At 46.0% G+C, this 23440-nt stretch overlaps 1 protein-coding gene and 1 pseudogene across 1 annotated transcript; both read left to right on the forward strand.

Moving 5' to 3' along the window:
- Positions 1-948: 948 nt before the first annotated feature.
- LOC123143032 (transcription termination factor MTERF4, chloroplastic-like) lies at positions 949-6833 on the forward strand (annotated as a pseudogene).
- A 13364-nt stretch (positions 6834-20197) lies between these two features.
- Positions 20198-22984, forward strand: LOC123143033 (transcription termination factor MTERF8, chloroplastic). The gene is made up of 2 exons (XM_044561795.1): positions 20198-21710; positions 22586-22984. Exon 1 carries the CDS (start codon positions 20335-20337, stop codon positions 21493-21495), a length of 1161 nt encoding a protein of 386 aa, XP_044417730.1. The 5' UTR covers positions 20198-20334; the 3' UTR covers positions 21496-21710; positions 22586-22984.
- Positions 22985-23440: the final 456 nt, after the last annotated feature.

A 23440-nucleotide genomic window follows, 5' to 3' on the forward strand; every position in this document is an offset into this window, starting at 1 on the left:
CACTCAAACCAACAAGATCCGGTCACACATGTGCTAGATTCTCGAAACACAAAAGAGATACAAGATCCACGATCAACAAGGGATGATACAATGGGCACGATCTTCTCCATGAGGAGGTCTTGAAGGTCTTCCCGTTAGGGGTCTTGAATCCAAGTGGATCTTCTCCGAAGAGGTGACGGTCTCTCTCGGAGGAGTAGATCCGAATGGATGAGCGATGCTCTATCTCACATATGAGCTATCAGAACACTGACCCTAAAACGTAGGTAGGAGAAGAGTATATATAGTCTCAGGGGCGAAAGGGTACACGGGCCTCGGCCCAAGTCACTGCGCGCAGGCAGGGCCGGAAGTTCCGGGGAGGGTCCGGCCTAACCAGAGAGTTGGCGTGGGAGGAGCTGGGCTGGCGTCCAGGGGCCGGAAGGTCCGAGCCGGGTTCCGGGCTAACCAGAGAGTTGACGCCTGTCTCTTCTTCTTCAGCTCTCGGTTCCGTGGCTTGTGTGTTGTACCTGATCACACATAGCGTCTCGGACTTAGGCAGTAGCCATGTCTCACTCGAAGGAGAGGAAAACTCAAGTAGGAGTGATGTCACCTCAGATTGAATAGCACGAGCTCTTGATCTTGTCATGGGTCCACTCGGAGCTTGGATAGTCGAGGTAGTATCCATGGGGATGACCATGGAATGTTCTGCATCATGAACCTTTCAATGAACTCGTGAGTGGTCGAAGGACTTTGAAAAACCTTTTTGTGTATCACTTTCCTCCGCGACCATCATATGGTCCATAAGGTGACCGAAAGCTTAACAAATGCCTCGTGTGATAATGAATCAATCATCGGGAACAGCCACCGCTTGGCACTTGGTTGAGTTGTTTTCCCGGGGTGGTTCCTTTTTTTTTCTTTAGGGCATTTGAGCGGATCCAAATGTGTCTCTCTAGCCTAACTCAGCCCAGCCCAGCCCATCCAAGGCTCCTCAACGGTGGAGCAGACACCGCAGGCAGCACCAACGCGAACCCTCACCACTCTCTCCGTCTCGCACCATCCCCTCGCCGCCGCCGCCATGCTCCGGCTCCGTCGCGGCGTCCTCGCCCAGGTCCTCTCGTCTCTCTCCGCCTCTCCCGTATCCCCTCTCCATCGCCTCATCTCCGCCGCCGCGCCCGCCATCTCCCCAAACCCTAGCTTCGCCGTGGAGGAGTACCTCGTCTCCACCTGCGGCCTCACCCGACCACAGGCCCTCAAGGCCTCCGCCAAGCTCTCCCACCTCAAGTCCCCCGCCAATCCCGACGCCGTGCTCGCCTTCCTCGCCGGCCTCGGCCTCTCTGACGCCGATGTCGCCGCCCTCGTCGCCAAGGACCCGCAGTTCCTCTGCGCCAGCGTGGAGAGAACCCTGGCGCCCGTCGTCGCCGGGCTCTCTGGCCTCGGCTTATCGCGTTCCGACATCGCGCGCCTCGCCTCGCTCTCCCGTTACAGCTTCCGCTATAGATCATCGTCTCCAAGCTGCAGTACTACATGCCTCTCTTTGGGTCCTTTGAGAATCTCCTCCGAGCCCTCAAGAAGAACTTCTACCTTCACTCGGCTAACCTCGATGATGTGGTCAAGCCCAACGTCGCGTTGCTGCGGGAGTGCGGGCTAGGTGCTTGTGATATTGCCAAGCTATGCATCAGTCAACCATGGCTTCTCGCCGCCAACCCGGAGCGCCTCCAGGCCATGGTGGCATGCGCCGAAAACATAGGTGTGCCCTGTGGTTCTGCGATGTTCAGGCATGCGCTGCACGCTGTTGCATTTCCCAACGAGGACAAGATCGCAGCCAGGGTGGAGTACTTGAAGAACACGTTCAGGTGGACGGATGCTGAGGTGGCCATTGCTGTTTCTAAGGCTCCAACGGTGCTGAATAGGACTAAGGAGTTTCTGCAGAGAAGGTCAGAGTTCCTGATCTCTGATTTGGGGTTGGAACCGGCATACATTGCTCATCGCCCGCTAATGCTCGCGTACAGCCTGGAGGGGCGGCTAAGGCCCCGATACTACGTTGTAACTTTTCTTAAGGAAAATGGATTGCTAGATCATGGCCGAGATTACTATTATGCAGTCAAGATGACTGAGAAGGTATTCATGGAGAAGTTCATATGCCCTCACAAGGATGCTGCACCATACCTTGCTGGAGACTATGTAGCAGCTTGCAGAGGGGAATTGCCGGCTAGATTCAGATTTACATGAAGCAAGGAAGGGCTATGGAAATTGGTAGCTGTGTATGTCATGACAGACTTTTCACTATTCTTAGTAAGCTGGCAATTCACATTAGTGCATTCTGCTTCTGCCTAAACAGATATTAGTTTTCTGCTGTACTATGTCTTCCACATGCTGGTTTGGTCGTTGCTAATACCTAAAGAATTGATAGTTTAATTCATGAACACCTTGGTGTTGATGTTATGATGTTTGTCATTAAGTAGACATGAAAGCATCACCTCCAATCCCTCAAAATGAGAGTACATGAATATATTTGTGTTTCCAACCTCCAATCCCGCAAGGAAAACCCTATGTATCCACACATACTAGGACTGAACTCTTTCTTTTATTTGTGCCGTTCCTGTCCGCACACAAACACATGTTATGGTTGAGGTGATAGGGCTATTCGCTCTTCATCTGGTAGCACAAGGAAAAATACCTGGGAAGCACAGGATGTGATAATGGTTCTTGTAGCATGACTAGGTTTAATTCCATTACATGCATGGTACAACATATCAGTAGAATTCCAGAGGGCTTGATCCTTGCCTCCTTTGTACATACAATCTATATACAGCTTTGCCTTAAAGGGCTCATCAGTAACATCAATTGCTCTTTCTGGGGCTCTCTGTGACCTGTTTGCACTGTCTGAAACAAAGGGGAAGATACCCGTCATAGTCATAATTCTTTCATTAGACTCAGTTCTCGTGATTACCTGATCCCATTCGTTCTTTCAGGTAGCAGTCGCCGGTTATTTTAAAAGCTTGTCTACCAGGGACCGTGTGTCTAATTCTGTATGCCAACAAGAGAAGACATGTCACACAGGCTGCACTTGTCGAATAGGTGACATTTACCTGGAAACATTGTTTGAATCTAATCCACCCGAACTCAAAGTCTTCAAGTTAATGAATTTATACGTTGCTTTCTTTCTAGTAGGAGAAGATATGCTGACATTAGTTTCAGGTGCAGGCCGCCTAAACGAGGCAGAAGGCTGGTCTCGCTTCGGGGCACACTGCAGACGCATAGGTAATTTAAGCCTGAAATTGCTCACTTTAAGTCTGAAGGGCTGGCTAAGACCCCGATACTATGTTGTAAAGTTTCTTAAGGAAAATGGATTGCTAGGTTGCAGCCGGGATTACTATTACACAGTCAAGGTGACCGGGAAGGAATCTGTGGAGAAGTTCATATGCCCTCACAAGGAAGCTGCACCACACCTCACTGAAGATTATGAGAAAGGTGAAGTGCCGACTAGATTCAGATTTGCCTAAACCAAGACTGGTCTCGGAGGACTGTAACTTTAAACCCCTCTTTCCAATGAAATGAAACGCAAGCCCCCTTTGCATTTTCTCGAAAAAAAAGGAAAATTGCTAACTGCATATGGCAGAACAAAATTTTCACTCTCCGTATTAGGCTATTCATTCCTGATTCAGTGTTGTTGGCCTAACTGAATGGTGGTTGGCTGCTATCTACTCCCTCCGTTCCATATTACTCGTCGCTGATTTAGGACAACTTTGTACTAAATCAGCGACAAGTAATATGGAACGGAGGGAGTATAATCTATTGTATGTCTGTTAGACTGTTACATGCTCATTTGGCGGTGCTAATTCAGGATGACACTGATATTTATTTAGGGGAGATGAAACTGATAATTTGGTTTGTGAGTCTTGGTGTGTTCATTATGCCATTTAGTAGACAAGAAAGCATTGCATTGCTGTGAACTTGTCCTTTGAGATCATTGCATCCTACAACTGTTTTGAAGTATCGGTGAGTAATATTGCTGCACACTCTTTATCTTTACATTCTCAAATGACCATCACAGTTTTCAATGCAATCCTCAATCTATCTTTCCATGAAAGAATGTTCTCACTCTGGCCACGAAGATGATAAAAAACCTCAAACTTTCCTTCAGATGAAAATTTTGGACTAATTTTTCCGTGGGAAACAATTTTGGATTTGTTGATGGCCAGTTGGCCGCAGTTTGTTGATCACTGCAGAGGATGCAGTTTTGTTCTAGTTTGTTGGTTTCTTGCCATAGCTCTTCTAAGCTGAAAATCTTCATCCTTCCTGTAGTAGCTTTGTTTATAAGATATTAACTGTTCTGAAAGCATGCCATTCTTTACTAGTAATTTTATCTGTTTATTTATTTTTGTTTATTTGTCTCATGTATTTTTGGTTGGACTACTAAATTGCTGAGTAGTAGGGGCCAGTAGCATTTCTGTTCACAGCCTACTATATAACACTATGTAACAGATGGTTCAAATGCTCTGGTAGTCGGCTATTCGTACCGGAGGAGCAAATTGATGTTGTATGCTATGGTGCTGAAAAGCAGAGGGCATTTCATACAATAAGGCAACTTATGTTATGGTAACCTTGAAAAGGGTTATGACATTACCATGTTAATTTCTGCTATGTCATTTAGCTTTGATTCCATATTAGCACTTTATATATATAGATAATGTGGGCATCATCATCCCTTGACATATTTTTTTAGGGTAGTAAAGTGGATATTATGTACCTTTTTTCGTAAATTTATATATAGGAAATCGGAGTAGGAAAATAAAAAAGGCGGATGGGATGCCATGTTGTATAGAACCTTGCAGAAATTCAAACATAGGAATTACTACGTGCCTCAGTGTATGAACCAACTTATGCGAGGATAGTGCACATTTGCTTGTTCCTGATGTGAGCCTGTAGATGTTGGAAGAAATGATATCTCAAGTGTGTGCTTGCAGCAAGACAAAGGAGATGGTTCATGCTATTACGGGCGAAGAGATGTGATTTGAAGATCAGTTGTGTTTCCCTTCTCTGGTGCTTGTTGGAATTATAGAAACAAGACTAATGATATATAGACGAGGTGAATGGATCGATCGATGGAGTGACTTAATTACAACAAGGTCAGAAAATGTGGAGTTCTTCCTCAAGCAAAAATTAACTGGACAATAGGAGCATACTGATTTACTGAATGTGGATGGTGCTTTTTTCTTCTTCCAGGAAACGAGATGAAACATGTCGGCAATGGCTTTTATGTACTATACATGATTCTGAAGGCTCTGTAAATTGATGATGCCCTGAAGCTTCAGTGACATCTTCTGATGATGGCATGAGTTTTATTCAGGTAAGCTCCTACTTTTCTCTTTCTGAAGTCTTGCAATTTAAGTAATCCTTCTAGTATTGTACTACAGATTTGGATAAACTAGTAGCATCTGGTGCTTTAATCAATTTTGTATATTTCGTTGGATCTTCACTTGGATGTAAACAATTTGAACTGAGTCATGCATGCATGTAAACAGTAAGCGTTATGTATATTTTGTACTCTGAACTCTGAATTTGATTTAGAGCTGAACGTTAGCCCTGAATCTTTCAGACTTCATGTGTGAACTCTGAAACTTATCATGCCCAAGTCAAGTGTGAAGCTACATAGTAAGTGTGTGTTTAAAAATCTTTCAGGAGCCAAGTTAATTCTGAAAAACAGAGATCTTACAACAAAGTTTTTTTTAACAGTACCTTTCAACAGTGGCATGTTTCATATTTGGCTGCAAGAACCTAATAATATGGCCAAGTTCTATGTGTGATTTGCTTCAGACGCTTCCGAGCCACAACTATTTTATCAGTATTTTGTATTATCATAGCGGCATCTGTATGCCACGAGCTCTTACGTTTTCTGAACATTGGGACTGGGCTTAACAAATTATGTTGAGAAATCACTTACCTTAAACTACATCAGTGATTAGAGGACTTTGAGCGAAAAGCTCTTGTGTCTTCTTCATAAATGTCTAATTTAGTATATTAAAATGCGCATATTTTCGTACAGGTTCATTGCCTTTAGTATATTAAAATGTGCATATTTTTTGTACAGGTTCACTGGAAGTATATGAGGCACGTGACGAAATACAAGTGCAAATGCTATCTGATTTGCACCATTCTTATTTCTGGGATCTATTTCTCCAACATTTATGCATATTCGTTTAGAGTAGATAAATAATCCCACTAGTGAACTTATTACATGAAGGCAATGTGCTGACAGTTGATGATGAGTTACGGCTCCTGAAATACTCCCGAAAATTATATCAATTATCTCTATGGAGCAGAGATGAAAAAACTCACAGAAGAGGCATGATGAGCACGACGAGACCACCACAACCGTCAGGATGACCAGGAGAAGAGCATCAACTGGGGGATGATGTAGTACTGGTAATTCTGTTTCCAGAGCAAACTCAGCAAGGTTGTATACCAACTCAACTTTACACGAAAAGCTTTGCCTTATAATCAGAGATTCATTCAGGGATTGGTCATGGCTATAAATTGATGAGTCTAATAAACAGGGGCTGGGTTGAACATGGACAGGTATGGTGCCACGGACGGGGATTCAGTTCAACTAAATAAATAATCAGAGAGAAGAGCAAGCACAAGATAGTCCAAACTACAACCACATCAAAGTCCTCTTTCGTTCCTTTGGTTGTTGCTAGGTCCTGATGAAACTGATACTTTTGTTCCTTGATGGCAGTATGGCACGGATTTGAACGTTTTCATCCCCATCTCATGGTGACACCACATGTTGGAATGGAGAAATTATGAGACCAGGCAATTATTCAATGCATTAAAAATGCTAATTTTTCAGTTCACCACGTACGCTGGGGACGAAGATGCATATCTTTCTCTGTTAGGACTTCTAAGTCTGAGAGAAGATGTGGAGAAAAAAAATGCTATTCACATGTCCTGCTCCTGCGTGATCCCAAGAGACCAACAGCTCTCTGTGTTTATCGCTTTGCAGTCCAATGTTGGGTGTTGGTTCAGAGCCCAGCTAGTGAAGCGTACATCATAGCACCATTGCTGCGTTGGGCGGCAGAAATCACATATTTGACCTGAGGGCGAAATCAAATCATAAACTGACCTGCTCTTAAAAAAATTCACTCTGTTGACCCTTTCGTGTGACGCCCGACAGTGAGGCGCCGCACACTATTATGCAGCGCCCTTCCCTTGGGCATTGCACCTCCTGCCAGCGTGGCAGCCCTGGTCCAGTTGCGGCCCCACAGACAGCACTGCAGCGCCTAAGGCTTGGGCGCCACACTGTGTAAAGTGCAGCGCCTATTGCTTGAGCGCTGCACATTGACTTAAGCCGCATCGGGCCAGCCCCTCCCAGCAGTTCTTCCCCCTCTGAGGAAGTTGCTTTGTTTACAGAGAGCGGCGGCGGCGGCGCCCCCTTCGGATCCCCCCCACACCCTCCTCTCAGATCTGAAGTTTTGAGGCCCGGATTCGATCTCCAATCCCTCAACCGGAACCCGTCAAATTGCTCGGGGCGATCTCCACAACCTAATTGGAGACCCCGACGCTTGCCCGGAGCTTTACACCACAATGATTGAGCTCCGAACACCACCAACCGTCTAGGGCGCCCAAGCACCCAAGAGGAACAAGCTCAAGGGCACCAAGCACCCAAGAGTAATAAGCTTCTCAACTTGTAACTTCCACGTATCTCCGTGGAGAACTCAAACCGATGCACCAAATGCAATGGCAAGGGCACATGGAGTGCCCAAGTCCTTCTCTCTCAAATCCCACCGAAGCAACTAATGCTAGGGAGGAAAATGAGAGGAAGAACAAGAAGGAGAACACCAAGAACTCCAAGATCTAGATCCAATGGGTTCCCCTCACATAGAGGAGAAAGTGATTGGTGGAAATGTGGATCTAGATCTCCTCTCTCTTTTCCCTCAAAAACTAGCAAGAATCCATGGAGGGATTGAGAGTTAGCAAGCTCGAAGAAGGTCAACAATGGGGGAAGAACACGAGCTCAAGAGATAAAGTTCATTGGGGAAGAAGACCCCCTTATATAGTGGGGGAACAATCCAACCGTTACCCCCACTTCAGCCCCGCAGAGAGCGGTACTACCGCTTGGCCAGCGGTACTACCGCTTGCCCCTATAAGCGGTACTACCGCTCCCCCTCGCGGTACTGCCGCTGGGCCCAGAGCGGTACTACCGCGGTGGCAGGGCGGTACTACCGCATACGAGCGGTACAACGGCCCCCACTGCCGTGGCCAGTACCGTAAAACCCGACACGAAAAAAGACCCCTTGAATCGAGGCGGTACTAGCACGAGACCGCAGCGGTACTATGGCTGGGGGCTACCAGCGGTACTACCGCTCAGGAGCGGTACTACCGCTTGTAGCACCCAAGCGGTACTACCGCTCCGGCCCGCGGTACTACTGCTAGGAAACCAAAACTGCCATAACTTCTGCATATGAGCTCCGAATTGAGCAAACTCAAGCTTGGTGATAGTAAGAAGAGGCAGGGGAGGTATGCCAACAAATAGAGGAGTGAAACCTCCAACCGAGAAGAACCGGCATAACCTCCAACATCGAAAACATCATAGAAGATGCGAGTGAACTCCATTTTCGATGAACTCGAGCTTGTCATCAAGATGACCATAAGCTCCAAAACTCACAAAGAGAAGAACCAAACAAGAACCAATAAAGATGATGCAAGGATGCAATGGTTTGAGCTCTCTATGAACGATACGATCAAGCTACTCATCGAGAGCCCCCCTTGATAGTACGGCAATCGATCCTATAACCCGGTCTCCCACCTACCATCATGAGACCGGTAAAATAGAAAACCTATCAAGAGCAAACCTTTGCCTTGCACATGGTCCACTTAAGCTAGATGATGACGATCTTGACTCCCTCAAGTTGGACCACCTTTCTTGGTTGCGTTGGCTCGATGAAGACTAGTTGATTGCTCCCCCATGCTCCACTATGGGTGAGCCACTCTTCCGCACATCTTCACAAGTCCATTGTCACCACAATGGACGGCAAGCTTCAAGCATTTGATCTCTTCATGATGCTTCACTTGAACTTGCACACCGCAACATCTTCACAAGTCCATTGTCACCACAATGGACGACAAGCTTCAAGCATTTGATCTCTTCATGATGCTTCACTTGAACTTGCACACCGCAACCTAACCCCACAAAGAACTCTCACGAAGATCATGGGTTAGTACACAAAGCGTAATTGACAATGCTCACCACACCATGGGATCGCTTGATCCCTCTCGATACATCTTGTGCGCTTTGTGTGTTGATCAACTTGATTCACTCTTGACTTAGTCTTGATCAACCTTGACTCTTTCCAACTCTCTTCATTTGGATGATGTCTTGAAGGTAAACATGAATGATCACACAATCTTCTTCTCCAAGACATGCTTGCAATAAGCTCAACTCTCACATGACCAATCTTTGGATAATTCCTTAATAACACCTTGGTCACCACATAAACTCCTTGAAACCAACACATGGACTTCAAGAAATGCCTATGGACAAATCCTTCAAATATAACTCAAGGCAACCATTAGTCCATAGAGATTGTCATCAATTACCAAAACCAAACATGGGGGCACCGCATGTTCTTTCAGTATTGACTAAGCATCGTCAGTCCTTCTTGATTTTGCTAATGTTTGGTATTGTACCATGCAGGTTGGACAGGAGAAGGCAGCGGAAGATAAAGGACTGGGACAAGCATCATGCTTCGTATGTTACCCGCTTCCAGCTTTGCATGGAGCAAGCTCGTAGCAGTGCACGCGCCCAGCTTCGTGAGCATAACCCACTTGCTTTTGATAACTACATACGATGGCTTCTTGAAAATACTCGAGTTGAGATATGCCCGCCGACATATAATGAGGATATTCTTGAAGAACCCGTAAACTTTGAGGATCTATCAAAGGGGAAGTACAACAGAGATGTCAGGGTAGGGCAAGGAGTCCCTGCTGTTCCGGTGATTAACTATGTGGTAAAGTGTTCCTTCTTTACTTTCCCGTTGGCCGTATTGCACATGTTTGAATGGCTAACGTGTTCATTCTTTCTCATCCGCAGCGCACCGAGATCAAGAAAGCAGCTGATGAGAGCCAGTCTATTCTTGAGAACACACTGGTTGGAAAAGGCAATGATGATGGTTCACTACGAGCATTCCTCAAGGTACATATCGCATTCACTATGAGAGCCACTCTATGTTGCGGAGTTTGATATCTTCCACACTTGTTCATGTTACAGCGTCAGGCCAAGAAGTTAAGGCGGTTATTGAATCTTCTCAGTTGTCGTGATCCCGAATTTGATGAACCATCTGCCTCTAGGTCTGGTACACCATCAGACCCCTCATCTCACCATCAGGGGGACGATGTGAGTTCCTCATATGCTTATCTGGATGATGATGGCGTGGTCACCCAAGAGGTATGACCTAATCCTTTAGATGTGATTCTCACTTGATTACGACGCCGGTCTTCACCATATTGTTTGATTGTGTGATAGGGCCATGAGCTTGATGATGACATGACTTTGGCGGACGCTCAACTCCGGGCTCCATATGTGTTCAAGCCTAGGCAGCCCAGACGCCGGTACACGCCCAACGACTTTGACAACAGAGGCAACCCAAAGGTGGTCGTAGGGACCTCGCGGATGGCTAGCTTGGATGATGAGGTGGAGGCGGAGGCGGAGGAGGAAGTGCAGGAAGAGGAGCCTCGTCCACCCAGGAAGAAGAAGATTACCTGCAGGCGTGGCACCAGGAACACGCGCGAAAGGCATTAGTGCTTGTGTTTGTTAGTGCTCTTGTAGCCGTTTCATTAGGTCGATGAACTTGTGAGGTTATGTTATATGTTGGTGAACTCTTACTAGTGTGGTATTTGTGTTTGCGAACTAGTAGTAATGTTGAATTGTCCTAAATGATGTGATGCTCAAGTTATTAGTTGTCTTTGTTCAGTATGTGCAGTCTACAGTAATTTTATTTATGTTGAAGCAAGTTATGTCAGTGCTGCATGAGGCCAAAATGGCATCTATTTCTGTAGTTTGGTAGTTAACAGCACTGCAGCGCCCAACAGACAGGTGCTGCAATATACTATGCAGCGCCCAACGCCTAGGCGCTGCACAGTACAGTGCAGCGCCCGTCTCATAGGCGTTGCCGACCTGGCCATGGCTATCCAGAGGGCCACAGAAGGCTTTCAACACTGACCATCCACGAAAATTACCAAGTCATAGTGCAGCGCCCAAGAGCCAGGCGCTGCACTGTACTGTGTGACGCCTATCCCTTGGGCGCTGCATAGTATAGTGCAGCGCCTGTGTTCTGGGCGCTGCACGGCTGTTTACTGGAAAAACAGAGTTTACAACACATTCATTTCACCGGAACATCATAATACTTACAATGACTGCAGCATCACAGCAATTTGAACAAACACAAATTTTATGCCGATGAGTTCATAACTTAAGACAATTCAAACGTTACTACGACATGGTTCACGACACATTCATTACAAATGACAAATGGCAGCTTGCCCTAGAAGATAGTTCACCAACATCTCACATGCCCTCACAAGTTCACGACACATTCATTAGAAGATAGTTGACGACGAGTGCACCGAAGCGAAGTCCCTACTGAGTCGAGCGAGGCCATTTCCCCTTCTTGTCACGGGCCGAGTCCTTCTCTTGCGCCTCGCGAGCCTTTGCAAGCTTTCTTGCCCTCTCCTCCTCACGAGCAAGTTTCGCTTGGCGTGCCCTCTCCTCCTCTCGTTTCTTCCGCTCCATCCTCTCCTTCTGACGACGCTCTTCCTCCAAGCCTCTTCGAAACGATTCTTCGAACCGCCGTTGCCGCCTAAGACAATCTTGGTATTGGTCCTTTTTGACATCTTCTGGCACTTCAAGATCTATCCACGTGAAGTACTTGCATAGAGGAGGCGGTGACTGCATACAAAATTTTTGTTAGTGTTGACACACATTTGATAGTAACATTTTACTTCTCGAGCTTACCGGTGGTTGGTCATAGGCGTTAGTTGGAAGTGCACGATCATAAGCATAGTTCGGGCATACAAAATATCTCCGCCCTTCCGTCCATAATTTATTTCGGTCGGTGGACACCTTCACCTTGCAAACATCTCCACACCAACATGGCGGGATGTTGACATCTTTCTCCTTCACCTTGTCCAAAGATGCGTCCTCCCACTTGTTCGGCATGTCTTCTTGGTTAGCACACGGTGGAACCGGATGAAGCCATGCCTACAAAATCGAGAATTCTTGGTTAACCCTAACCCCCACTTAACAATAACCACAATCCTAACCATAGCATAACCCTAACACCAACATCAAACACACATAACCCTAACCCTAGCGTACTATGAAAGCCTAACCATACCAAATTAGCAAAGAAACATAACATCATTCAACACAAATTTGCAAATCCAAGCCAAAACTAGGGTTTCCCCAAAGTAGCAAGATTTGAGCAAATGTGACAATTCCTATGGATGAAAACGAGGGGATCGGAGGAGATTACCTTAAGGGAGGGGTTGGCTTCGAAATCCACGGTCAAATACTCCGGATCTGAGAAGGATTTGAGAGGGGGAGAGAGGAGGGTAGAGGGGAGGCACTGAGCTTCGGGTTTGTGTGGGGGTGGGGGTGTGTGGGGTGGGGATGGGTGGAAGGGGGGTGAGTGCAGCCTAATAGATGTCCAGATGTGCAGCGCCCAAGGGTAAGGCGCCACACACCACAGTGCAGCGCCTTGCCCTTAGGCGCTGCACGGCTGGACATCCCAGTCCAGAGAGCAACAGAAGTGTTCCAGTAGCTTTTCGACCCAAAAAATTGCTAAGTCAGTGTGCAGCGCCTAAGGGAGAGGCGCTGCACACTGACTTAGCAATTTTTTGGGTCGAAAAGCTACTGGAACGCTTCTGTTGCTCTCTGGACTGGCATGCCCAGCCGTGCAGCGCCTAAGGGAGAGGCGCTGCACGGTGGTGTGTGGCGCCTCTCCCATGGGCGCTGCACACCTGGACATGCCAGTCCAAAGAGCAACAGAAGCGTTCCAGTAGCTTTTGCACCCAAAAATTTGCTAAGTCAGTATGCGGCGCCTAAGGGAGAGGCGCTGCACTGAGTAGTGGGGCGCCTTACCCTTAGGCGCTGCACTATCTGCTGTTTTCAAATACCAAGTGCTTTTTATGTTTTGTGATTCACATAGATGGCACATAACCATATCCAAATCACATGTAGTAGTCCAAAACACAGAAAGAAGACATAGCACATATAGTAGTCCAAATCACATATTCATACACACATAGCAATAGAGTAGTCCAATCACATAGTCATACACAAACATTGAGCCAAAAGACATAGTCATTTACGTCTCATAGCACATAGTAGCACACATTTTGGTTCATAAGAAGGTCACGGTCCTTGTCCCTTCTTCTTCCTCTCTTCTTCTTCTTCTCCCTCCTCCGACCACCAAGGGAGCTCACCTTCCCCCTCCGTGTCCTCCACCCCCTTCATTGTTTCCATACCTATGAAAATGGCAATATAATAGTTAGTCACACAATGCAAAATGACAACACAAGCATTGAGCCAAAAGAACAAGATCATAGTAAGTCACATACGGCAATGGTTCATTGAGCCAAGTGAACATTCCTCCACCACGGCCGCCGCCAAGGCCAAGATCACCACCACGGCCTCTACCACCACCATGGCCTAGACCACCACCACAGCCTCTACCGCCACCACGGCCTAGACCATCACCACGGGCTCTACCACCACCACGGCCAAGACCGTCACCACGGCCTAGGCCTTCACCACGGCCTCTCCCACCACCATGGCCAAGACCCTCACCACGGCCTAGGCCTTCACCACGGCCAAGACCATCACCATGGCCTAGGCCTTCACCACGGCCAAGACCATCCCCACGGCCTAGGCCATCACCACGGCCTCTACCACCACCACGGCCTCTTCTAAGACCTAGTTGACTCCCTCTTTGTTGCCTAGTTCCTCGTTGGCTTGTTTGACTTGGTTGGCTAATCCTTGGTTGACTTGGTTGGCTATCATTTGCTTGGCTTGTGCTTGCATCATTTTTCTTTGATCTTTTTCTTGGTTTGGGACAAGTTCTTGTGTTGTGTCCCCGATGACTACAGTCCCCACAACGGGATTGCTCACGAGGCTCTTGGAATTGGTCGGTGCCGTATTCTCCACCGCCACCACGGCCCCATCCGTCCATGTCACCTCTAAGACGCTTTGTCTTACGTCTTCCCCGTCTAACGACCTTCAATTCCGGGTCCGGCCATAGTTGAACTCCATGATACTCCGGCCATTGTGATTGGTCCAAGTATGGCTGAAACCGGGGAGCCCATGTATTCTTTACCGTCATGATTGAGAACTCGGACTCCCTCACGGTAAGAGGGTGATTGACGTCCACATTCCTAACACGGGATGCATTTAACAAGTGCGAGCATGGGAGATGAAGCAACGATGGCCTCATGCAGCTGCAATCACACCGTGTTAGGGAGACCTTGAAAGCGCGGCCTCCGTGTTGGTGGCCATCGTTTGTGGTTCCTCCAGGCTCTTTCACCTCATACTTCCGCTCGTTGTCGTCATATAGTACAGCTTCTTGGGAGTCTGCCTTTCGTGATTGAAAGTCCAACCATTCTTCAACCTTTGGTGGAAATAGTACTTGTGCTTATCCTTGTTCTCACCAGCAATCTGCTTATCCGTCTCCATTGAGTACTTTAAAAAGTATCCATTCATCTTGTCAAATGTGTATTGAACTATTGCCGTCACGGGTAATGCACGTACACCCTTGAGCACCTTATTGAAGCATTCTGCCATATTGCTTGTCATTTGACCGTACCTCCGGCCATCTTCATCGAAAGCACGTGCCCACATATTCCTTTCGACAATGTTCTTATTGAGAAATTCAAGACCACCGGGGTCAAGTTTCTTGTGTCTGAGCAATGCATTGAACAATGTGGCAAACCGCTTGTTGGTGAAAGCGAGACACAATCTTGAAGATCATCGACCAACTCCTTGATACCACATGCCCTATAGAAGTTTGCACAAAAGTGCCTCATGCACCATCGATGGTGCAACTTTGTATGTCCGGGAATGTCAACCACCACCGCGTTTATAATTCCTGGATGGCGATCCGATATGACACAAATTTCCCTTTCAGCCGGTAATACCCTTGTTCTCAATTGACGCAAGAACCACTCCCAGTTATCATTGTTCTCCACCTCAACCAAAGCGAAAGCCAAAGGAAACACCCGGTTATTGGCATCACTTGCTATTGCAACCAATAAAGTGCCCTTGTATTGTCCGGTCAAGAACGTGCCATCAATGGCGATGACGGGCCGACAATGCTCAAAAGCCTTCACGCATTGCTCAAAGGCCCAAAATGCACGGCCAAATACTCGGACGGTCCTCCCGTTATGAATCAATGTTTGGTGCCCATGAGGCTCAACCACGTGAACCATGCCTGGGTTTGTGGCGGTCATAGCTAACAACAACCTAGGGAGTCGGTTGTATGCTTCCTCCCAATTGCCATACAGCATCTTGAATGCGGCTTGCTTCGCCTTCCATGCCTTGCCGTACTTCACCTTGTAATGAAAGATGACTTTCACAAGGTCAATGACACTCTTGATACTCATTATTGGAAGTGTGGATATTTGGTTGGATAACCTGTAAGCAATGAACTCGGACGTGAGTTGTCTGTGTTGTTGGTACACAAGCTCGCCATCCGCATTCTTGTGCCGGCACATGTGAGTTGGTAGACAACTCACTATGCGCCAAGTGGGACCTCCTTTCCATGGCCTCGCACGCACAATCCATGGACATCTTGGCACTTGACATTTGACCGTGTAACGCACATTGACGTCCGAGTTGGCCACTTTATGTGGACGATAATGTGTAACCAAATAGTTGTCAAACCACATCTTCAATTCCAAGAAGGATTCAAACTCACAACCGGGATATATCCCGTTCTTGCCGTCTTCCAAATCACGGTGAGAACTTGGCCTAGCTCCAAGAGATATGCATTTGCTACCATCCACAACGGCTTCATCCGCGAGACTAAGATCCTTGAACTATGGTGTCTTGTGATCCCGCCCGAATACCTTCTTGAATGCTTGGGCCTCCTTCGGCGTGAACCCCTCCTCATCAACTTCTTCATCGGGACCATCGTCATCCGAGTCTGATGCATATGCACGGGAAAAAGGGATGGATTGGTCCATTGTCTCTTGCACATGATATTGGTCGAGATCACCCACATTGTTGTCATGGAGATCAACTTCGTTGTCATCCTCCTCGTACTCATCATTCTCCTCTTCAAAAGCTTCATTTTGGTTGTTTGGAGTTGGGCTCAATGTTGGCCAATCTTGTTGCATGAAATGAGGTTCACTCATTTGATCTTGGTTAATGGGTGGGGGAGTGCTAGCAACCAAGGGGGAGGGGTTACGGTTCAAGTCCAAATACAAAGTAGACTCAACCTTCTTGGAGGCAAATAACTCAAGAGCCTTGTCTAGAGATTCAGCAACCGTCTCCTTGTATGCAACCCAACGTTGCTCGGAGTTCACACGCATTGTCTTCCAACGGATGTGCATTCCAAAACCAACATTATGCCTTCCCTCGAACTCAACAACGTCACTTGGGTCCATCCAATTCAAATCCTTCCTCACTTGGTCCAAGAGCTCCGCATAGCTAGGACTACTCTCAAACACCATGTCAAGCTCATCCGGGTCCGGCTCAACATTGCCTTTCAAAAAGGCCTCTTTATCCACATGATGAACATAAACACATGTTCTCCCCATCCCTACAATAATCAAAAACACACATATATCAAGTAAGTACTTAACAAAAATATTTGCACAAAATACATATGCCATAACATATATATGAATTAATAACCATAACCCCCACTTAACAATAACCACAATCCTAACCATAGCATAACCCGAACACCAACATCAAACACACATAACCCTAACCCTAGCATACTATGAAAGCCTAACCATACCAAATTAGCAAAGAAACATAACATCATTCAACACAAATTTGCAAATCCAAGCCAAAACTAGGGTTTCCCCAAAGTAGCAAGATTTGAGCAAATGTGACAATTCCTATGGATGAAAACGAGGGGATCGGAGGAGATTACCTTAAGGGAGGGGTTGGCTTCGAATTCCATGGTCAAATACTCCGGATTTGCAAGATTTGAGAAGGATTTGAGAGGGGGGAGAGGGGAAGAGAGGAGGGGCGCAAGTCTAAGGGTTTGGGTGGGGTGGGGGTGTGTGGGGTGGGGGTGGGAGGGGAGAGAGGGTGGGGCCAGCCTAAGTGGAACACAGACTGTGCAGCGCCTAAGAGACGGGCGCTGCACATTACAAGTGTGGCGCCTAAGGCTTAGGCGCTGCAGTGCTGTCTGTGGGGCCGCAACTGGACCAGGGCTGCCGGGCTGGCAGGAGGTGCGACGCCTAAGGCAGAGGCGCTGCATAGTAGTGTGCGGCGCCTAGCTGTCGGGCGCCACACGAAAGGGTCAGCAGAGTGAAATTTTTTCGAAAGCAGGTCAGTTTGTGATTTGATTTCGCTCTCAGGTCAAATATGTGATTTCTGCCGCGTTGGGCTCTGTGCACACTATGATTTGACAGGGATTAAAAGGATGGATAAAGTCTTGAAGATGGCAGAGATTAAACGCCTGAAGGTATTTCCCCTGGAGGTTACGGATGTGCCCTGGATGGCGCTGCTGCATATGCATCCTGTTTTTTTACATGGTTTTAAAATACTATAATGTCGAAAACGCTCTTATATTATGGGACGGAGGGGGTAGTTTTTAGCTAGCTGCTCGAAGATCAAACTTGACTCAAGCCAAGAACCCGTCCATTGTAGATACTTATACCCATCACTTCAGATTTAATTGTCGAAATCATTTGGTATGAGGAAACATTTATGATACCCATTACTACAAACTGATCCCCTTCGATGCACCATTGTACAACAAGAAACCATTAAGCGCTAATTTCTCAGCGAGTGGGTTTATTGGAAATTTCGTTCTTCAATTTTTTTAATTATTAGAGCGAGGTCTAAGAACCAAAATTCATGAGTTTAATCCGGAATCAGTAACCATGCTTAATGGTTTTCCATGCTCTTTCATGTTTTGCATTGATATGCCGAGGAAGTTTTAATGCATTCTGCTTGCTTCCTTCCTGGTGATCGGTTGCTTGCTATGTACATCCTCTGTAAACTAATATAAGACTATCTAGATCACTCATTGATGTGCCCCGACAGATTCTTTGTTGGCTCCTCTTGCTTTGATTATTTCGCACATTAAGCTCCATGCTTCCTCTTGCTGAAGACATGTTTGATCTATGTTCAGGTTGGAGCTGAAAGTTCTGTATTCCGAATCTTCATTCCTGACCTACAGCGTGGTGAACAAGCTCTCTATAGTAGGTGAAAGTTGTTTCTGGATCTCTTGGCGAGGTCTGATACTTTTTCTCTAATGGCAGCCGAAACAATTTCATCAGTAATGATGTACCAGTACTGTTCTTTCTCTAGAGGCTATTGAGATTCAAATAGCAATCGTACCTTGTTTCCGAAGCAATGAGATCGCACCTATGAAATTCACAATCGTGCCGGCGAAAAGCACTTGACAATCTTGATTGGCCTGATGGAAGAGCGACCCAGAGCAACCCTTTGAAAGTGTCGTGCGCTGTTCTGCAGGGACGCAGCGAGCAAGTAACTAGGCGCCGCCATGTTTAGTGCTCGTTTTTTTTTCTTAACTCACTCATGTAACTAGAATCTTTTTCTGAAATAAAAAGATTCTCAAATTTGAAAAATCTTCAGGAGTTTGGAAAAATGTTCACGAACTAAAAAATTGAAAAGGTTTCTTGCATTTGAAGAAAATTCGTGAACTCCAAAAATGTTTTGAATATTAAAAACTGTTCATGAATTTGGAAAAATATCACAAACTCAAAAAATGTTAGCAAATTTAAGAAGTGTTCTAAAAAATTCATGAGTTTGTAGATTGTTTGTGAAGTTGAACAAATAATCACAAACTCAAAACATGTTCGTGAAGTCAAAAATTATTTGTGAATTTGAATTAGATTTCTTATTTTTTCTTTGAAAATATTCAAAAGTTTGAAAGATGTTCATGAATTCTAAAAACCACCACTAGTCTCATGCGGGCCACACAGTAACTACTCGTGCCCGCTTGCATAGCAAACTTAAGCTTTTTTTAAATGTCGTTCCGGCAATGGTCTAGTGTTTAGATATTTTCTTCTCTTTTGGTTTTCTTTTTCTGTAATATATAATATCATTTTTTGTTTCTTTTTTAATTTAGAATTTCCATAGGCTTTTTAATTTACTTATTATTTTTTCTTTATTTCTTTTTCATTTTCTCTATTTTCTTATCGGATTTCCTTTTTAAACACATGAACATTATGTATCTACTTTGATGTATATTTACGAATATACAATGAGCATTTACAATACATGGTCAATTCTCTTAAATATATGTTGAACATTTTTCAACTTTGTATTTTTTTTACGTGAAAAACAGCTCCTGGGTTTGATTTAGAACGGGGTTGATATGTTTAGGGTGCCAACGACTAGGATTCAGAGTCGGAAGTTCGATTTAGCTAAGCTCTACAAGTTCAAGGTTTAAAATGAACCTTTTCCTTAAAAGAAATTGAGACAAAGAAAGAGATGGACGAGTTAGTCGCTCCACAGCCCAACCCATTATTAGATGTGGGCTCATTTTTAGAGGCTGACGGGTGGGGTCATTTGGTCAGCATCAAGACCACGCAAACCATCACCACTCTGTCTCTCTGCTCCGCTCGCACCAGTCGTTCCCTCGCCGCCGGCGCCACCGGATCATACCTAGTATTTAGAGTTTGCCTCAATTTGGTACCGGATCAATGCTCATTCTCTGTAAACAAATGTAAGACATTTTATAAGTCACTGGCAAGTGACCACAACATATTACAAAGGTACCTTCCTACTCTATTTAGATCGAAAGAGAAAAGGAAAAAAAAACTCAATTATTTTTGTACAGCAACAACAACAACAAGAACTCGTCTTTACGGAGTGTAGGATTGTTTATTTTCCTTTTACAATAGAATAGGAGGGAAATTCAAGTGCAACGTATGTGCTGTAAACAAGTGCAACACATACATATTTACGTATGTGCTGCTCCAGCCCAGCCCAGCCCAGCTCATTATCAGATCAGATGTGAGAGTCGAGAGACACTGTCTGACGAGTGGGGCCACTTGCTCAGCTTCAGCAAGGTCCGAGCAGATCACACCACGCAAATCTCTCTCGCACCACCGCCGTTCCCTCGCCGTCGGCGCCCACAGCAGTACACCATGCTCCGCCTCCACAAGTATGTCCTCACCCAGCTGCTCCCTTCTTCCTCCCTCTCCACCATCTCCCTCCCTCTCGGCCGCCTCATCTCCGCCGCCGCGCCCGCCGTTTCCCCCAACCCTAGTAGCTTCGCCGTGGAGGAGTACCTCGTCGCCACCTGCGGCCTCACCCGACCACAGGCCGCCAAGGCCTCCACCAAGCTCTCCCACCTCAAGTCCCCCTCCAATCCCGACGCCGTCCTCGCCTTCCTCGCCGACCTCGGCCTCTCCGGGGCCGATGTCGCCGCCCTCGTCGCCAAGGACCCCAAGTTCCTCTGCGCCAAAGTGGAGAAAACTCTGGCCCCCAACGTCGCGGAGCTCACCGGCCTCGGCCTCTCGCGTGCTGAGATCGCGCGCCTCGTCTCGCTCGCCGGTGAGTCCTTCCGCCGTACATCTGTCGCCTCAAGGCTATCCTACTTCCTGTCCCTCTTCGGCTCCTACGACGACCTCCTCCGGGTAGTCCAGAAAAGCCCCAATCTCCTCGGATGCGACCTCGACAGGGTTCTCAAGCCCAACGTCGCCTTCCTCCTGGAGTGCGGGTTAGGTGTTTGCGATATTGCCAAGCTGTGCATCCATTCGCGATGGCTGCTCGCCACCAACCTGGAACGCCTCCGGGCAATGGTGGCATGCGCCCAAGGTATAGGTGTGCCATGTGGCTCTCGGATGTTCAGACAGGCCTTGCATGCTGTCGCATTCCTCAGCCAGGAGAAGCTCACCGCCAAAGTGGAACTCTTGAAGAAGACGTTCATGTGGTCAGATGCCGAGGTCGCCATTGCTATTTCTAAGGCTCCAACGTTGCTGACGAGGGATAAGGAATCGCTGCAGCGCAGGTCCGAGTTCCTCATCTCTGAGGTGGGGTTGGAACCGGCATACATTGCTTATCGTCCGGCAATGCTCACTTACAGCTTGGAGGGCCGGATCAGACCCCGGTACTATGTCGTAAAGTTTCTCAAGGAAAATGGATTGCTCAAGCGTGACCCGAGCTACTTTACTGTTTTCAAGGAGTCCGGGAAGGCATTCAACAAGATGTTCATACACCCTCATAAGGAAGCTGCACAAGACCTTGAAAAAGACTATGATGCTGCTTGCAAAGGGGAGGTGCCCACTAATTTCAGATTCACATAAGCCAAGAACGGGCTCTGATGTAACCGTGTGCTGGTTGTCCGCTGCTGTATGTCTGTTAGATGCTGGGTTGGTGGTTGTTAACGAGTGATCAAGCTGATAATTTGATCCCTGGATACTGATATGTAATGTCACCACTCAGCCGAGAAGAAACCATGGATTGGTTATGGAAACTTTTTCGTCCTCATTCATGTTTTAAACACATGTATTGGAACTAAGTAAGTGTGAGATCAGGCCATTCTGCAATGCACTAAAATTTCAGTTTTCAATTTAGTTGCCTGTGCATTGAGATAATGAGCCAAGGTAAGGTCTCCTTCATTTGTGGGTGATGCATTCCTAATGTTCTATTACTGTTTTTGCAATTCATAGTGGATAATTTGAGGATAAATCTGAGGCCCTTCCCAAACTAGGTAAATAGTCCTTTTGGAAGCAGGTGGAGGGAATGCTGTCCCCTGGTGTTAGTGTTTCTTATGTAGGGCCCAGGGTTAATTCACCTTGCTTTAGCATAATCTGTTTCCTCTTGTTTGAATTGTTTCCTCTTGGATTAGTCGTATATTCCTCAAATTTGTGACGCAGTGCCACAAGATAACCTTGTCCCCTGTTTTGTTGTGTCATCATGGTTTTTTCAGTTTTTCATTTGTATTTACTGTTTTGGTGTGATGGAGCCGAAACTAGATACAAATTTTTATGGAGTCATCAGAAGCTGTGGCCTTTTGCCGCTGTGGCAATTTCTGCATAGATCTTTGAGATAATTCTCGAGAGGTAGGACATGAGCCACAAGAAGTACTTCCTCAGTTACCCAACAATGTCATTCACACCAAGGAACCCTATGATATTTTCGCAGCTATGACATTTGTGCCAAATTCCTGCCTGCGCTAAGAATGCGCATATATAGTCCTGTTTGACATGCATGCTTGTAGTATGCAACTAACCTACAATTGCTAACCTGACTTTATCAAACGATTTAGCTTGTCTTGTTAAGAATATTGGGTATTGTGACAAATTCGTGCCTGCAGGTTAGAATTTGGTGATAGTGACATTAAGTTAGTCTTTTGGTATGGTGCTGAAAAGCAGAGGGCTTTCTTTCTTCCAGGTGAAGATGTGCTGAAACTGGATGTACATGGTGTTTTTTCTTTCTTCTTCCAGGAAACAAGATGAAACATGGCGGCTATGGCTTGCTGTGCTCTATACATGATTTTGAAGGCTCTGTTAGTTGATGATGCCCTGAAGCTTCAGTGACAAGTATGCCTTGATGATGTCTCTTTTTTGAATTTTGCAAGTTAAGTAATCCTTCTAGTATTGTACTGTAGATTTCAATAAACTAGTAGCATCTGGTGCTTTAATCAATTTGTACATGTTGTTGGATCTTCACTTGGATGTAAACAATTTGAATGAGCCACTTATGCATGTAAACAGTAAGCGTTATGTAAATTTTGTAGTCTGAACTCTGAATTTGAAGCAGAGCTGAACGTTAACTCTGAATCTTTCGGCCTCCTTGTGTGAACTCTGAAACTTATTATACCCAATTCAAGTGTGAAGCTATAGTAGTTGTTCAAAACATCTGTCGGGAACAAAGTTAACTCGAATCGGAGCTGAAGTTGGCTAACTTTTATGTATGATTCAGAGTTATTATGCCAGACTCTTCAGGGCCACAACTGTTTTATCTATATATTCCATTGTCACAGCTGCATCTGTATGACACGAGTTCTTATTTTTCCAGATCACCCGGACCGGGTTATCTAATTATGTTGAGAAATCGTTAGATGGTTTTTAGCGAAAAGCTATTGTGTCATTTTCATAAATGTCCAATTTAGTCTATTAAAATAGGCATATTTTCATACAGATAACTAAGTGTAAAGCGTACGCTTAGTAGTATCTAACAATCTATTGTATCATTCTAATTTTTGGAATTTGTTTGTGCAATATTTTTCTCTAGACGTGGTGTGAC

The sequence above is a fragment of the Triticum aestivum genome, chromosome 6D, assembly GCF_018294505.1.
Source record: "Triticum aestivum cultivar Chinese Spring chromosome 6D, IWGSC CS RefSeq v2.1, whole genome shotgun sequence".
In the NCBI taxonomy this organism is placed as follows: domain Eukaryota; kingdom Viridiplantae; phylum Streptophyta; class Magnoliopsida; order Poales; family Poaceae; genus Triticum; species Triticum aestivum.